The sequence below is a fragment of the Telmatherina bonti genome (genome assembly GCF_933228915.1).
Source record: "Telmatherina bonti genome assembly, chromosome: 21".
In the NCBI taxonomy this organism is placed as follows: domain Eukaryota; kingdom Metazoa; phylum Chordata; class Actinopteri; order Atheriniformes; family Telmatherinidae; genus Telmatherina; species Telmatherina bonti.
Window position 1 is genome coordinate 10,725,660 of NC_136630.1, and position 17,846 is coordinate 10,743,505.

General features: G+C 40.2%; 2 protein-coding genes across 2 annotated transcripts in view; one reads left to right on the forward strand and one right to left on the reverse strand.

Moving 5' to 3' along the window:
• Window positions 1–6,163, reverse strand: part of pgs1 (phosphatidylglycerophosphate synthase 1) — a gene marked incomplete at its 5' end in the record, with an annotated part of 32,969 nt that extends 26,806 nt beyond the window's left edge. The window contains one exon of the mRNA XM_079261442.1: window positions 6,048–6,163. Within this exon, the coding sequence (XP_079117568.1) occupies window positions 6,048–6,163 (116 nt within the window). The remainder of the gene's footprint in view (window positions 1–6,047) is intronic.
• Window positions 6,164–9,923: 3,760 nt separating this feature from the next.
• On the forward strand, window positions 9,924–12,852 carry socs3b (suppressor of cytokine signaling 3b). Its single transcript, XM_079260515.1, has 3 exons — window positions 9,924–10,067; window positions 10,761–11,109; window positions 11,205–12,852. The coding sequence occupies exons 2-3, from the start codon at window positions 10,978–10,980 to the stop codon at window positions 11,742–11,744; spliced, it is 672 nt and encodes a 223-aa protein (XP_079116641.1). The 5' UTR covers window positions 9,924–10,067; window positions 10,761–10,977; the 3' UTR covers window positions 11,745–12,852.
• Window positions 12,853–17,846: the final 4,994 nt, after the last annotated feature.

Below are 17,846 nucleotides of genomic sequence, written 5' to 3' on the forward strand. Positions count from 1 at the left end.
ATGCAGTATGGATAAAGAAATAGCATCTGTTAGGGGGTTGCAAATCAGGCAAAACTGTCAGAGTTCAGTAGTGCTGCTTTAAGGTCATCATTTCCCTTCTGCCATCACCGACACATCCCTTCTGTGTACTCATTCACTAATATGAACAGCCAATCAGAATCAGTTCTCTCACCAACAAGCCACAACACTGATTCTATAAGTTAAAGCAGGAGGGAAAAGACTGTTAAGGTAACATCATGTGTGCAACAAAAATCTTGTAAAAGAGAGTCATTAACTGAAGCTCTAGTTAACAGCTAACTGCCTTTTTTTGTGAATATACTAAGGATTCTTTAACTATACTCAGTCAAACAACTCAGTGCATAAGCAGTGAGTTAACCGCCATGTGAAAAAGTAAAACACCTGCTATAAAAGATAAAATAAACAATGATCTGGTTATTATTATAATTATTAAAGTTAGGTACATACAACTTTAATTTTCCAAACACTGCTCCTGCATCTGTTTTGTTAAACCATGTTACAGTCCAGCATGTCACATGTTCTTGTTTGTTTGATGCTGTATTTACTTGATATAGTAACAAAGTATGGACCAAATCATTTTTAATTATGCCCTCATACATTTATCCATAAAACTGATCAAATTAAGGCTTTCTTTGCCACATGACAGTTGGGTCGAAACAAGCTTCACTTTTTTTTTTATCCCTCCCACACAACTCCCAAAATGGTCTGGCAAAGGAACCACATTATATCCAGATGTTGACCTCAGACATGGTTGTGAACCCCACCGACTGATCGTCAGAACTCACGCTGAAGGATTCCTGCATATTGCTTCCAGCTAAAAACCACACAGAGGAAATACAGGAAGCTCTTCAGTAAACTAAGAGAAAGGAATTACCCTGTAGTGATTACAGGCCAGTCATAAACGTGGAAAAATCGCTGTATGAAAGATAACTGCTTTGCTCACAGTAAATTATGTAATTAATATTATTTTTTTGTTACAGCAGCACAACTCACAAAAAAATATAAAAGGGTGTATCTAGCTCATTGAGGAAGTTGTGTATTACAAGGCATCTGATTTAAAAGTCTGGAAAGGTCTCTGTAAGCTGAAACCAATAAAGCGCCACAATTTCAGATCATACCTAAAACTAAAACAACATAAAAATCTATATATGATATGAAAATTACATTAAAGAAAAAAAATGCTTCAGAACAGCACACGTAGATGGGAAGGCATCTAATTAGTACCATGTAAAGGTAATTGTAGATTTTCCCTAAATAGTTATTTAATTTGTTTTTGATGACTTTAATAGAGAAAGAGTTAACCTCCTTTCAGAGTCATGGGCAACCATCAACAATGCAGGGCTTTAGCTTGTTGAACTGATGAATAGAGGAGCTGTAAACTCTGGTATGTGCCTGCAGCACATCCCTCCTGATATGAAGCATGTGATCTAATGACATCCTCTAACTTAGAATTGAAAAACTTGTCAAGTGGGAACTTGGACCGAGTCCTTACATTCTGAAAGCACTTACATCCTCATTCTTTGCAACAGCTCAACAGTAGATTCGTTAAAACATACCAGGAAGAGCTGCTTTTATCTTTTCTAGTTTTAAATATTCAAATTTAGGTCTCCACAGACAGCGACTACAATCTAGTTGTAACATCATGAATATAGAGCTTTACCATACAAACAAAGTATATATCCCAATAAGACAAGTGTCAAATACACATAAGCAAAAGTATAAGTTCCTGTTTCCGTTTCGGCTTGTCTCTATGAAGGGGTCGCCACAGCGAATTGTCTATAGGGTGAATTGGCACGTTTTACGCTAGATGCCTTTCCTGATGCAACCCGGGCATGGGACCAGCCCTCAGAGAACAATCCCCCCGCAGGACTGCAGCAGCGTAGGGGAGCAAGACTCGAACTGCCGACCGTCAGGTCACAATACAAACGGCTCTACCCCAGCAAAAGAATCGCTAATGTTTAAAAAAAAAAAAAAAAAAAAAAAACCATCTTTATGGGACTGCTTATCATTCACTTTAAGTATGAAGTAACTTGAACTATTTATGATCTTCTAGAAAAGCTGCCACCAACCGCTCGTTACCTGGCACTCAGGATTTGTACCAACTGAGCCCAAAAGCTGAAAACCTTCACTCTCAATCAGAGCTCCTGTTTACCCCAACAATGTCTGAGTTTGTTTGAGTCAAGGTCTTCCACTCCAAACCAGAGAGGAAAACCCACTTCTTTGTGGATGTGAGTATATTACAATATAATGTTCTAACATGCACAGAATGTCCTCCGCTAATCTGTTGTCAGAAAACACTGTAAAACTACAACTGATCTGAAAAAACAAAAAAAGGGGTTGGGGGGGCGTCATTTTGACCACATATCCTGCACAATATTGTGATATTTTTATTAATAAGAAGGTTTTTTTTTTTTGCAGTTTTTGAATTCTTGTATAAAGGGTTCATTGTCAAAGGAAGTAATACAGAACAGTTCCACCATGAGAAAGTCTAGAGAAAAAAATGTCAATACCAGATTTTACATCAGGCTCAAACATGTCTTTATACCCAAACAGCTTCCTTTCTGGAAACAGAGGCTTCATCAAGGAAGTTAACTTGGCAAAACGCGCCAGAGAGTCTGCATTTCTTCCAAATCCAAAACGGTTTCAGTCACTTTAGTATTTGAAATAATTCAGCGGCCGACTGTGTTGGCAAACTACGAGAAACCTGGTAAGAAAAATGACAGCAAGCAATATGATCCAACTTCTCAATCATCCAGGTTACATTCATTACAAAATGTTGGGAATCAACCGAGACAACAGGGCATTATTCAATTCTCTAAGCTTGATACATACTCCACAAGAAGCAAGAACTGAGTCCTTGCTCTCGAGGCTGCAAGAAGAAAAAAATTCTTTTTCCATCAGGTCCATACATACTTCACAAGAAGCACGTCTGCAGCAGGGAGGGATCACTGTTGGGGGCAATGTCTGCTTTTATGTGCAATGAATCCGGTTGTTACCTCTTCCAGGTTATGTTGTTCCCGGCATCTTTGTGTTCAAGATAACTCAAAAGGTTACGGACGGATTTTTATAAAAATTTCAAGAGTTGTTGGAAATGTGAAAATGAAGAACGGATTATATTTTGGTAGTGATTTGGATCACCATCTAGATCCAGGAATTGTTTAAAAGGATTCTTTAACATGCTGCTTTGCAGAGGTTTCCGCTCTCAGAGTGCTTTTCTAGTTTCATATTTAACGGGCAACTTCGTCCGCAGCAGGGCGGGTTGTGCACGCGGCAGGGCGGGGCGTGCACGCGGCTGGGTCCGAGTGTTTTAATGCCACATGTAGAAATGTTCGTACTTTCTCACCACCTCAATCAGCTGTTTTATAAAAACAATCCGTTTTACCTGCAACAACAAAAGCGGAAGCAGCAACTCTGCTTCATGCTTTTTCCATGTTAACGACGCCCACCTCAAATGCCGACCAATCACACATTACTTCTCGGAGCCCCGCAAGAAAAAAGCTCTGCCAGTTCGATGTGTCGAGAACTGTCTTCAAACGCGTCCGCAAGAACAAAATGATGTCATTTTCTTCTCAGAGCCTCGAGAACAAGAAAAAAGTTCTCGCTTCTCGTGGAGGATGTAACAAGCTTTAGGGATACATCAGACCAGGGGTGGGGAAACTTTGCGCTTGTCCTGACAGTTTGCTATGTCTTCCTGTTTCAAAACACCAGAGTCAAATTAATGAGTCAATGTGCAGATCTTGCTAGGCTGTTGGATCCATTTGATTTGAATCAGGTGTAATGGACCAGGGATACATGGAAAATCTGCAGGATTCTGGCCCTCGAAGACCAGAGTTCCCCACCCTGGCATCAAATCATCCTTTACTGGACTAAAAGACTTAAGAAAAGAAAGTCCTTGTACTGGGCCAAATATCTAAAGAGAATGCACTCATGGCTGTTGCTTTGATTATTGTAGGTGATTTCTCTCACCAAGTGATAAGAGGAACCTTCTTCTTATCACATGCAAGGAAAATGACAATTTTATCATTTCAATCAATGTAAACACTGTGGGTGATTTGTGTGACAATCTTCTTCTACGCAATGTTTAGCTATCTACACTGCAGGTCAACTAGAACTAAGCCAAAGTTATCTGGACATATCCAAACGGCCATGACGATAAGACTGAATTAAAGACTTTTTATCCAGAGTTGTGCTTTATTATCTCTTTTAGCAATAAACTGATATTTTGTCCCACAATTCCTGACATATGCAACACTCAAAGCGACTCCATTTTCATGCAGTTATACTAAATGCGGTTATGCAAATAAAAGTGATGAAAGAACAATGAACACGAAGAGCCATTTAGAACATGGAAACAATGTGTTTTGGTTGTGTGCCTTTTGCTTTTCTTTAATTATATCCAATTTAATTTACAGTCTTGGCAAATGAAGAGAAAATTTTCCTTGGATATTTATGATTAATCAACATGTAAGACAAAACACAGTAGAGACACAAAGGGCTATCAAACTGATACATATTTGGAGCAATTGTAATCTCTCTGAAGTGTTCCACCAAGGTCAAGAAAGTGTTTAAGACAAGACATAATGACTTTTTTAAATGTTTAACTATTCCAGAGTAACCCCACTTCTTAAAAACTATGTAAAACAAGCTGGAGGTTGTGAAAGAGATGTTACCCTGTCACAAAGCACCACAGTTAATGTTTAGATTTAAATTTTATAGGTTTTTGCTTAGATCAGGGGTGCCAAAGTTGGTCCTCGAGGCCCGCTGTCCTGCAGATTTTCTATGTATCCCTGTTCCAACACACCTGGCTTCCAGTAGACAGATTTAACAGCCAAAGAAGTTCTGGACAATCAGATGTGCTGGAACAGGGACACATGAAAAACTTGTAGGATTGTAGCTCTGGAGGATCAGAGCTGGCTTAGACTGAATGTAGTCCTCTTTCTCTCCAACAAGAACTTCTGATTCATCACAGCAGGAAAAGCCACAAGCGGTATGGCTGGCCCAAGTCAACTTTCCTTCCTGATAGTCATGACCTAGCTGTCACAGTACTGTTACCGAAAACTGCCCAACTGAATAAACCACAATTGTTTTCTTTTCATTAACTCTAACAGCAGCTTTCCTGCTATGACAGCAAAAAATGTCAGCAGTGAACGGTTCTATTGTCTGCTGTGGAGAAAGAAAGAAAAAATAACATCTGTCAGAAAACAGGTGTGTCCCTATTAGGGGTGGGAAAATCAAATCGAAAATTGAAAGTCGGAATTTTTTGTTTCACAATTTTAAAATCTTTTTTTTTCAATTAAATAAAGGGAATTCACTATAATTTTTTTTTTTTTTTGTCATTTTTATTGTTTTATTGATCTTTATACTTGTCTTCTTGGGTATTATAGCAGCAGAATGATGGTCTAGCTACTGTGTTGTTTTCTCCTCATTAAAATCAAGAAAAATGACTAGCAAAAAGAAGTTTTATTTAAAAAAATGTTTTTAATCTACAAAAATGATCAATATCAAAGAATTTTGAAAATCGCAATTTTAATCGAATCGGCACCCAAAAAAAAAATCGGAATTGAATCGCGACAAAAGCGTATCGTCACAGCCCTGGTCCCTATGTAACCACAACCTGATGATCTGAATACATCCAAACAGATGGTTTATTGTAGAGGTGATCTCAGTGTAAGCATTGACTAGCAGAAAAATCTTCTCCTGTCAGATGATGGATGAGTGGAGTTAGGTTTCAACCTAAACTTCATAACAAGAACATGATGTTACAAAACTTTCCCTGAAGGTTATCCATTGTTCAGCACGTCCAGAGGGAAAATGCAAAACCATGACTTCATTTAACGCTAAATAAGTCGCACATTAGTGTCTCCAAATGAAAAGTATTTGTCGTAGATATAAAATAAGGGAATAAAAATGTGCATGTCCGAAAATGGAAGCAACATTAGCAGAAAATGCTAAAAGGCAGGACTGTGTTGACCCGAATTTAACGCAATATATATGTGTCTGTGTTGGAGCTCATGTGCAGCGTCTCTTACCCTCTTCTTCTGTCTCTTACACGGAAAAGCCGGTCAGATATCCGTGTAAAAACCCCGGCAATAGCCGGTGAGTATACAGACTGCATCAGCCCCCTCCAGGACAAGGGAGCCGCCATTGCTACAGCGACAGCCCATTTGAAAAACTTTATTGACACTTAGCTGAAGACACAATTTCCGAGAGCGTGTCTGACATTAAATGAATAAATAACTAAATAAAGAGCTGGGCATACATGTTCACAGTGAAGCATTAGAATAGACAACAATCCTGTTCAATCTGTTGGTTTCCTCATAAAAGCTATTATGGCTTTCATTATGCTTTTTCTGTCTGTAAAGCGTCTTGAGATGGCATTGTTGTGATTTGATGTTATATAAATAAAGTTTTACTGAATTGAATATTAGGCAAAAGTTTAGAGCCACAATCATTTTCTTTATATTTTGAATCCAAATGGTCAGACTTTTTTTGGAATCTTTAAAAGTGGTCCTGAGCAATAAATTTCTATGTTTTCTGTAGATTTCCCTTACTTTTTATTTGGTTGGTTCCTTTTTAACTAATTTCAAATCATTTTCAGAAATATTATGTTTTTGTTTGTTTGTTTTAAGCTATTTAAAATCAGTGGATTATTCAGGAATGTGAAAAGTCAGCTCACTTAAAGGATAAACCAATGTTGTGTTTAAACATAATAACTAAAGGTGATCAACATAATAGACTGAGGGTGCCTGGCCTCTTTGGTTAAATCACAGTTTTTTACAATCTGTTGCACAAAATGTGTCTCCATTTTTTTAAACAGCATTCACAAAAAAATCAACATATAACACAGTTTTTCTTGAAGGAAACAGTGTTATGGACCAAGAATGAGATACTCAAATATCTATTAGCAGAAGAATTGGCATTTCTCAGCGTAATCTGCAGCGTGTCCTCAAAAAGTTATCAGGATATTAGACACAAAAACACAAAAGAAGTGGTGCACTAAAACAACCTACAGCAGATTAACAGAATCTGAAAGTGACGTTCTTCAGAAAAAAAACAAAAAAACAAACTAATCCTGCAAAGATGTAACAAGGTGATGAGAGGTTCATCCCGACCTTTAGTCAAATCTGCTCACTGAAGAGTAAACCGAAATGGTTTCCATGAGAGACTGTCTCAAAAATCAGCCTCAACTAAAGAAAATGGGGAGAAAAGGCTGATTTTCCAAATTACATAAGGCTGAAAATCTGTGGCAACAGGTCTTCTGGAAGGATGAATCCACATTCCTGCCCAAATCGGATGCAGAGTGGGATCATTGTCTCAGAGAATATATCAAAGGGCAGTCATGAGTGAAAACTTGAATCTTGGAAACAGTGTAGAAAATAACAACGGATCATTGATGCCTTTGTATTCAGTGTTTGTTTTGGAAGTGTTTGTAATATTTTTGTGTTTAAAAGAATGTACAGATGAGTCCTCCAAGTAAGCATCAGCTCTCTTACTGGTACCACATGTTTGACTTCTGTGGTTCATGTGACTTGTCAAGTAACAATGATCTTAGCCATCAGTGAAACTTGTCATCTGTGGGTTTTTTTGTTACACATGATTGTTCCTTACGGCAAGTGAGTTTCTTACCAGCACAAGAATTTTGTGCTGGCACAAGAATTACCAGCACAAGAATTTTGTGCTGGTACGAATGCTCTTAATTACTCATTATTTTAATTTAATTTATTTGAATTTATTTTGATTACTCATTATTTTAATAACGCAGTAAAAGAAAAAAGTAGTTTTGAAGTACAGAATAAATAAACAAACATACAAATAAATAAATAAACAATTTTTTAAAACTTGATTTTCCATACATTGATCAGTGTTGAAATTTCAAAGCCAATTTTTTTTTTTTTTATCAATGACATCTCTTCCATCCATCCACTGGGAAAAGATGTGTCCATAGAATATTCAGATTAGAAACACTGAACTGCACTTCACAACTTTGTGTACCAGCCGAGAGCATCATCTGTCAGCTCTTGCTTCATAAGACAGTCAGAATGTTTGTAAAACAAAAAAAAAACAAAACAAAACAAAAAAAAAACTTGTGCTCAAAATTGACAATATATTTCTCAAACTTAAAACTCTGCATTTCTGAGTCGTCCTAATGGCACACTGATATTCATGATATACAGTATGGAGCTGCCTTTGCCCTGCAACATCCCAGAGCTGCACCAAAGTTTCCAAGTTTATTTGTACTTGCAAAGTTATTATAATAAAACGGGTCATTAAAGCCTTTTTTGTGAAGCTTGGACATCATTCAGGGTATTGTGTGTAATTATGTGTAATGCATTATTTGGATAGTTGGACAAAATATTTGTATAATGCATGCAATCAAATGGCAAAATTTGGCATTGCTAAAATTTAAGATAAGGATATAAGGAATATATTTTGCATTTATTTAAAAGATATTCTCTTTCTTCTAAAATATTATGTCACGTCATACTCAGAATTCTAACATAACTGTTGCTTAATAGTACTCACAGTAAATCAGATGCTTCCTAATATGACATGACAGCCTGAGAGACGATATTTTTACACATTTGCTCCACTGTAAACTAATAGGTCAGATGTTGATCATCTACCATGCTGTGATGACGAGTTGTACAAATGAAGTGCAATAAGTGGTGACTTTGATTGAGTAATATCAGAAAGCACATTTTCTGTTTGGAGAAATGGTTCAAGCTTTGTAGAGATGACAAAATGAAACACTCTGAAGAAATATTACATAAAAAACTTTATATAAAACATCAGCCAAGCAAATATTGGAGTAGTATTTACTGAAATATAGTTCTTTGATTGTTAAGCGTATAAAATTAATTTTATGTTATTTGACAGCTATTAAAATTCATGCATAAATTAACTGTAGACACTGTTATGTATATTTCCTCTGCATAACTGAGTGTTTTAAGGCAACTTGTGAAGTTTTATTCTAATCAAATGAGAATATAAGGCTGTTTTTTTATTTTTATTTGAGTGCTTTATCGTGTTTTGTTGTTTGACTGCAGAGTAGATAACATATGCATCAAATTTATTTAAATTCTGCTCAAAATAAATAGTGACTACAGTTATAAATTAACTGTAGTCAATGTTATGTATATTTCCTCTGCATAACAGTGTTTTAAGTCAACTTGTGAAGTTTTATTCTCTAATCAAAGTAGAATATAAAGCTGATTTTTCTTAAATGAGTGCTTTATAGTGTTTTGTTGCTTGTCTGCAGAGTAGATATGCATTGTCATTATTTAAATTCTGCTCAACATAAGTAGTGACTACAGTTATAAATTAACTGTAGTCACTGATATGTATATTTCCTCTGCATAACTGAGTGTTTTAAGGCAACTTGTGAAGTTTTTATTCTCTAATAAAATGAGAATATAAAGTTTTTTTTCTTAATTGAGAGCTTCAGTGTTTTGTTTGTCTGCAAAGTACAGAACATATGCATCAAATTTCTTGAAATTCTGCTTAACATAAATACATATAAATATGATTTTTTTTTTTTTTTTTTTTTTTTTTTATTGGGCCATATGTGGAGCATTTAACTTCTTCACCTTGTCGAGAAGGGAACCCACTAGTACCAGGAAACAGCCCAGCAAAGGTCACGCTGATTATTTATTGGCAATCTGCCAAGCGTGGAGCGCGAGCACGCACGCCTGTTCTTTTTGTGTGCGTGTGAGCGGCCAGGCGCGAGCGTGCGTGTGTTTACTGGAAGAACCTCTGAACGGAGGAGGCGGAGCCTTACGAACATCGGCTTTACTCATGAAACAACCTCCAGTAACCCTCCTCCACACACACATACACACGGAATCTCTCCGACAGGCATCACCGCTGCCACATTCCTCCGCTCCGACAAGAAACCCCCACATACTTTGTGGATATTTTTGGGTTTTTTCTTTTTTTTTTGGATTTTAATGCCTGAGTTAATAATTCAGCTAGCACTACTTTCGGGTAGTTTGCATATATTTCTCTTCGGCGACGAGCGGCTGCGGTGCGGGGCTGAACATATCCGCAAGGTAAGTTGTTTTAAGCACATCTCCGTCATTCAGTTAAAAAGACAGTTTGAATATTCACACATTTGCACGTTTATGTACTGATTTAGTAGCAGTCGCTACATGCAGGCCAGGAAGTGTGCATATTTAGCTGTCTTGTATTGTATTATGGGGTAGTGGACCCAGTTATTCGGTTATGGCGCCTCGCCGTCTTTCTGTGCGCTACCGTCCCGTGAAGTAGACCTAAATTCCCCGCAGACCACACGGGACACCTTTACAGTCATAGTGGAAACCGGAGAACGGAGCAGAGATAAAGCATTATATTGTAAAAGGAGGGGGGAAAAAGGGGGGGAGGAAGGGAGGGGAGGGTTGCATGCCGAGCTTTTTCACAGTGACCCCGATTCAGAAATCCCTTGTTGTGGTGCGGCGATCGAAGACAATTGAAAGCAATCAGGATCCAGTTGCTGTCTGTCTGTACGTGCAGCAGCAGTGGAGGCTTCATTCAAACTAAATATAACCTGCATGCTCACGGCCCAGTCCCGTTTCATGCATTTGTCACAGTCACGGCATTTTCTGAGAGCTAACGGAGAGCTCAAGTGTTGCAAAGTGGTCATTTGTTTATGTCACGGCTTATAAAGGAGAGTAAGTTTCCATGTTTGCATGTTATTAGTCTACAAATAGATGAAGATGGCTCATCAGTGCTCCATCTTTCTGCAGCTGTGTTTGGGTGCTCTCTCCCAGCCCCTCTCTGGATGCATCAGACTCCTCTGCCCCGGGGCCCTGGACCCGGTGTGTGACGCCGCCACCCTCACTCCTTTCCCCTTCTGTCAGTTCCCCCTCTGGACAAAACTCCCTTCTGCCTGCTCGCCTCCAAGCTCCTGTCCTTGGCCCCCTGCTTCTCGACCAGCAGGCCGAGGCAGGGGGCCATGGAGCCATGGTAACCTTCAGTGGACAGAACCACCTCCTCGCCATGAGCGGTGCGTCCCCTTCGGAGGGCAGGGTTCAGGGGCCAAACTTTAGCCCGCATCACTACAAGCCCTTCCGCTCACATGAACACTACCAGCAGGTTAGTCGAACCACTTTCCTAGTTTCCGTTTTTATTATTATTGATGATACGTGTGTGATAGCACATGCTAAGCACAGTCTGTTTTTATGTTTCAGGTGATGCGTGCTCTGCATAAGCTCCAGGAAAGCGGCTTTTACTGGGGGGCTGTCGGCGGTCGGGAGGCGAGCACCTTGCTGCGTTCTGAACCGCCTGGCACTTTCCTAATCCGCGACTCCTCAGACCACCACCACTTCTTCACCTTGTCTGTGCAAACAGCTCGAGGAACAAAGAACCTACGCATCCACAGCGAGGGAGTTGGCTTCTTCCTGCAGCCAGATGCTCAAAACACCCAAGAGCTTCCACAGTTTGACTGTGTGCTTAAACTGGTAGCACATTACATGGGGAAGGGGACAGACGCTGGAAGTGGGGGCAATCCAGGAGAGACAAAATTGAAGGGGCGCAATGTTTATCTAATCCACACCGATGGGGAGAAAATCCCACTGGAGCTGCGACGACCCCTCTTAACTTCCCTGTCATCCTTGCAGCACATGTGCCGGCGGACGCTGAACAACAGAGGCCTTGGTGCATCGGAGCAAACTGAGCAGCTCCCGCGCACACTTAGAGACTTCCTGGAGGATTATGATGCTCCTATTTGACTGACAGGAACTGGAGAGGTTCCGCTACATGGACCAGATGCCCGGAGGGCCGCACAGACCAGTTCTCGGAGCATACAAGAATGCTTGTGCCACCAGAGACTGACCAAACTGAGCCTTAGATACTAATGCGAGGTCAGTTTACCATACAGGCCTGAATCAGCTGATTACCGATCACTGATGAACGCCGTCTACCTAGAGTCTTGGATGAAGAGCGTGATTTGGGTAACCCAACGATTACCTCGTCCATCCCGCCTTGGAGAGAACTGACCACTAACGTGAGTGGCAGATAAAGCCAGAGGTCACAGGCCAATGTTTCCTATGACTGATGCAGACGCAGAGCAATGCCTCGTAGAAGATTAACCCAATTGATTAATGTACACTATGACAGGGAATGCCTGATCAATACACCACCGGCGTTCTTGGTGGGTTTAATGTGCTTAAGAAGAAACCTCCTCTGTCAGCATGACATTTACCACACTTTGGATTGGCGAGGAGAGAGACAGATGGCCAAGAGCAGAGAGGCTGAGAGGGAGTGAATGAAGGAGTTGCAGAGAAAAGGCTAAGTCCAAACGAGGGGTCCCAGCACACTGTGTTTGTTTGTCTGAGTGTGTGTGTGTATTTGTGTGTTGTGGTTGTACACATATTTCCATTGCTGTTTCCCGCAAGTGTTGCCACATAGAGGGGAGTGGGTAGGCCCTGCACGCTAGCACCACACACGCACACACACATGCAGGTACAAGCCCACATGAAGGTTTTGTTTGCGTGGGATAAAAAAAAATTTAAAAAAAAAAAAAAAAAAGACATGACAAAAGCATTTTCTTCTTTTCCTGTTTGTTTCTTGTTTTGTTACCCTGGCTTTCTTTTTTTTTTTTTTTTTTTTTTTCGGGATGCTCGTCGACTTTGACAGTGAAAGAGAACAGACTGCCGTTGCCGAGACAAAAGCTTGTTACATGACACAAAAGCTTTGTCATGGGACCAAACAAGGCAGCAGAACACTTTTTTTTTTTTTTTTTTTTTTTTTTAAATCTAGATTAGATGGAAAAAATGTCTGTGACACTGTAACCTTCACTTGAGAGGGTGAAGATGAGAGATGGTGAAGCTCAAAGATAGGATGGAGGTGGCTGAGGGTGAGAAAAGGGTCTGAAACAAGGAGACAGAAGAGCGGGAAATGGGATTAGGAAAGGGAAATTGAAGAGGAGACAGAACAGTGGTGGTGGGTTGGGTAAGGGAGAAGAGGGAGGAGACATACTGGTATAGAGCTTAACAAAAACAGTGATGTGATTGATGATAGAGTTCAGTGGGACACTGCTCCTGTAAATATAGCAGCCAGTGTGATAAAGAGAGACTTGGCTTAGTCTTAACTCTGTTTTTAGGCCTTCCTAGATTAACATTGTCGACTTTTTTTTTTTTCTTTTCTGCTAGAATGGGATTGTGTGTTTGAGTGTCTGTGCTATTTCTCACCTGCTTTTCTTACACCATTCATAAAGGGGGGAATAAGCTGTTAGGTAAACATTTTGTTCCTCTAATTATTATTATTATTATTATTATTATTATTATATTTTTGCCTCATTAGCCTTTCATCTCGTCTCAGGAGGGAACAGTTGGGTTTGTCTCTCTGAAAGTCAAGGAAACAGTCTTCCCTTAAGTGATACTTTAAAATTGCCTTTTGTAAAAACAAAATGACAAGACTCTGATTGGACCCATATTGTGTGGTTTTTTTTTGTTTGTTTGTTTGTTTTGGGTTTTTTTCCCCTTCATTTTGCCCCTCACCTGTGCTCCATATGTGATTGGTTGCTTTTTGTCATCATAAAGGTTTTGTGAACTTCTGGCCACTTGAGACAAGGGTGCTGAATTACAGCATAACATGACACATTTTTTATGGGTCAGATCTGGGTCTTGTACACACATCAACACCAAGTTCTTACATGTGCTACAGCGGTGGACCACGTGTATGTGAATCATTTGTCTTTTATAAAGACTCTCTTGCAAAAGGCTGGCCACTAGTCTGGCAAAATACAAGCTGTAATATCTGCAATGACAAAGCATTACAAAATAAATGAAAAGGAACGTTGCACATATTTATATTTCTAAAATATTTCAATAATTTATATTAAAGAGCACTATTTTTACAAAAGCCAATGCACTTGCCATGTGTGTTACTTTGCTGTATGTTTTCCTTGCCTCCTCTATTACTTCTCTTTTCTCCCTCTGAGTCAATATTGACCGAACCGCCTCTAACTTACTGTAATGTATCATAAAGCAGTCTGTATTCCAGCAATCCCTGGCTTCACAACAAGATTATTTACCATCAAATGGGATTTCCTAGTTAAACAAAGCAGTGTTTATCCAGTCGGCAAGGCTTTGAAAGCTCTTCGTACGCTCCACAAGCAGCAGCGTGAGGCGGATGTACCTTGTCATGTAAAATTACTGCAGTTCTCGCTTCTCATTTTCTTTAGTGGAGCATTGTGAGTAAATTCCATAAGCATCAGAGGACGTATGGGAAAGGGAGGAGTGGGTACAGCTGATGTGCATAACACAGTGTAACAAAGGGATTCCCAGAAGTGCAGAGTTGGTTAACTCCATCACATGCATGCTCCCAGCTTTTGACACAGCAGTTACTGTGTAGAAAGCTCACTTTGGGTTGGACCTAACTGGAAAGGAATGCAGCGGGGTTTTATACATCCTGCCTGAAGGGCTGAGAGAGGATAGTGTCCTCTGGGGAGTGTGTGTGTGTGTGTGTGTGTGTGTGTGTGTGAGAGGTCAGATAGGTGAAAGCGTCCACGTGGAGGAGATTTATTACAGCCTGTGGTTTAAGTGTGCAGCCAGTGCAGAGTGTGTGTGGTTGGTCAAGCAAGATTGTTGCTGGTAAAATTAAGATGGAGGTGAGTTTCTGTGTTTCTTTACCCTCCCCTTCCCTTCCACACACATAGATACACACACACACACACACAGACGGTTCCCATTCCCTGCATACCTTGTGCTCTGTCTGAAGCTGGCTTCCAGGAAAGAGGCACTTTAATTGAGTTGAGTTTTTACGGCTTCCCTGGTGTTAGCGTGTGAGTATGAGTGTGTGTTCATGTGTGTTAGTCAAGGGAGCTCTGATGAGAGCTGTTCTCTGAAATTATGCACACAGAGCATCGACTTCAAGTGGAGAAAAAAAAAATCTGAAAATGTGAAGTGAAACCGAGTTGCTGACGGAAAACTATCACATACACATGTCTGATAATGAGTCAGCTGAGACGCTGCTTTTGCAGCGTACCTTGGTTCAGGTAATTAGAATCCTTTCAGGCCTCACCGTGTGTGTGCGTGTGTGTGTGTGTTTTGGACACTGTTTGTATCTGAGAGGAAAACTGAGGAGGGCACTTGACAGAAATGACGTAGGGCAAAAGACAAACAAATGAGTGAGCCGTCTTCCCAAACTCCAACCAGAATTATCCAGTTTAACACACAAACACATTGTCTAAATAAGCCAGCTCAGCTCACTGTGACTCATTTTATGTTCCCCATAGTTGCCTGGTGAGTAGGACTGGAATATTTTGCCTGTATCCTTCGCTCCTCTTGCGAACCTCGCACACACTCCCAGAAAATCTTTCCGCTATGATTCATATTTTCAGTTTATGGCTCGCAGCGTCCAGCTCAACAGTTGTCAACAGAGTCCCCAGCCAAGCACAACACCCGGCTCTCAAACAACTGAGCTCGGTTTTAATTTCTTTAATTTTTTTTTTTCCTTTTCCCCCCACTTTAACAATCAAAACATTCACAGCCCTCAAAGTTTTCAAGTGTTTTAATGACACGAGGAAACAAAAGAGGGAGTTGAGCGACGGGAAAACTGTTGAACTAATAATGTTCTTGCTGCTTCATTAAAATCCAAGTGTTATCAACAGATTCTTGTGTGTGTGTTAGTGCATTTCTGAGTTCCTGCCAATGTCAACCATGTCAGTCCTTGAAGGTGGAAACAATATTAAGAGGTTTTGAAAATACCCTGCAACTGGCAGTCTTCAGCAGCCCTTCCAGGAAGGACCTCCAGTTTGCTGATTATTTCTTCCAGGAACACTGCTTTGCAGCCTGATCGGTGCTTATAGGAAAGACGTTCGGTTGGCCCATCAGCTCAAGTATTGTCACAGCCGCTTCTGATAAAGCCAGACCAGCTTCCAGGAAACCAGAGATTTATCCTGCAGCATTCCATCATTCCTTCACCATCAGTGCACACACAGACACAGACAGAGAGAGCGAGGCAGCAGAAGGGGTATAACAGGGACACGGATCAATAAAAACCATATGGGAAGCATACTGACAGGAAAACACACTCAAATACCATGTGTGCATGTATGATTATGTGTGTGTGTGTGTGTGTGTGTCCAAGCCTGTAAAAACAGGCGCAGTCTTGACTTGTATCGACCAGCTCATTGTGACACATGTATACACACACACACACACACACACACAAAGAGTCAAACCACAATATTCTTCTAAGCTGACTACTCACCTACCCCACACACACACACTTTCTGTGAAGTTCAAAACTCATTGTGACTAACAGTTTAACACAACTCATCAGTGAAATGGTTTTCCCATAACACCTGGACAGCCCAGTTCATGGGTGGGTCTCATTCTGGCTGGACCAGAATCTAAACCTCACCAGGATGAACTGAAAAGAAAAAAAAAAGCAGTTTGTGAAAGGCAGCTGCGAGGCGTGTTGTCATAGGCACAGATGCATTGTTTTAACTGGAAGGTTTCTTCGCTCTCTGCTTACAGCTGCGCAAGCGTAGCAGCAGAGAAGCTCAGATGCCAAATGGCTTACAGTAACAGGGTGGATTGAGACCAAACCCACCAACACTCTCAGGTGTCACTCAGTGTCCCTGTAGCTGGACTGCAGGACTGCATTTTGTTTTTTAACTCGAGCAGCTCAAGCATTACAGCACGCACATTAAAATTGTGGTGAATGTGGGGCTCTTCGACTCAGATATCTATTTAACAGCATGTTGCATTTAAATGTTTGAAATCAGGAAATATAGCCGACTCCATGTTGCCAGATTCCTTTGCTCCCACCTGTCAGATGAGCTAAAAATCCACAAAAGGTACTTTTTCCCAATGGTTTATCGGATTAAGAAAAAAAAGAAATGTTTTTGTTTACTGTAGAAACTGCCTGTATGAGGGCAACACAGGCTAAAATGCAGAAGTTTAAATTGAGAAATATCCTCTCAGTTACCAACAGGAAATCCGACTTATTGTGACATTTTCTTTGATTTTTTTTTCTTTCCCTGGCTGGAAATTAGAGGATTGTGAGTTCCTTGTTTGCTCGATTGCACAATTTATTTAGGGTAACAGTTCAAACTTACTTGAGCAAAATATTAAGATGTATTCAGTTTTTTTGTGTGAAATAACAAATGTAGAGCTGCTGTTTCCATGCTGATGAAAGAAAGAAAGACCAGTTATGTTTATGGTGTGGTAGTTTCATGTGTTTTCTCTGTTAGTTGTGTTCTCTGTATTTATGAAATGAAATGAAATGAAAAATACTTTATTAATCCCCAAAGGGAAATTCAGTATTGTAGTATATAATAATAATAATTAATTAGAGGAGGTCTTGTTCCGGAGGCTGATGGCTGCAGGCAGGAATGATCTTCTGTATCTTTCAGTCTCACATCGGACCTGAAGAAGCCTCTCACTGAACACACTTTGTTGTTTCATCACTGTGTTGTGGAGAGGGTGTGAAGAATCCTCCATCATCTTCATCAGCTTGTGCAGCATTCTTCTTTGGACAATCAGCTCCAGCGGCTCCAGAGTTACTCCAAGCACAGAAGCAGCTTTCTTGATCAGTTTGTTGATTCTCTTCAAGTCTCTGGTTCTGATGCTACTACCCCAGCAGATGCTGCAAAGCTGATTGCACTCTCTACAACAGACTTATAGAAGATATGCAACATCTTGGTGCAGACGTTAAACCATCTCAGCTTCCTTAAGAAGTACAGTCTGCTCTGACCTTTCTTGTAGATGTAGTCAGTGTTGCATTTCCAGTCCAGTTTGTTGTCCAGCTGAACTCCAAGATACTTGTATTCCTCCACCACCTCCACCTCCTCTCCCAGGATGGAAACAGTGCTTTGTTTA

What these genes read in the sequence shown, in the direction of transcription:
- socs3b (XM_079260515.1), top strand. Translation starts at nt 10,978, where the DNA reads ATGGTAACCTTCAGTGGACAGAACCACCTCCTCGCCATGAGCGGTGCG. An exon ending in CACATGAACACTACCAGCAG is followed by an intron (nt 11,110 to 11,204) that starts GTTAGTCGAACC and finishes TTTATGTTTCAG; the next exon opens with GTGATGCGTGCTCTGCATAA.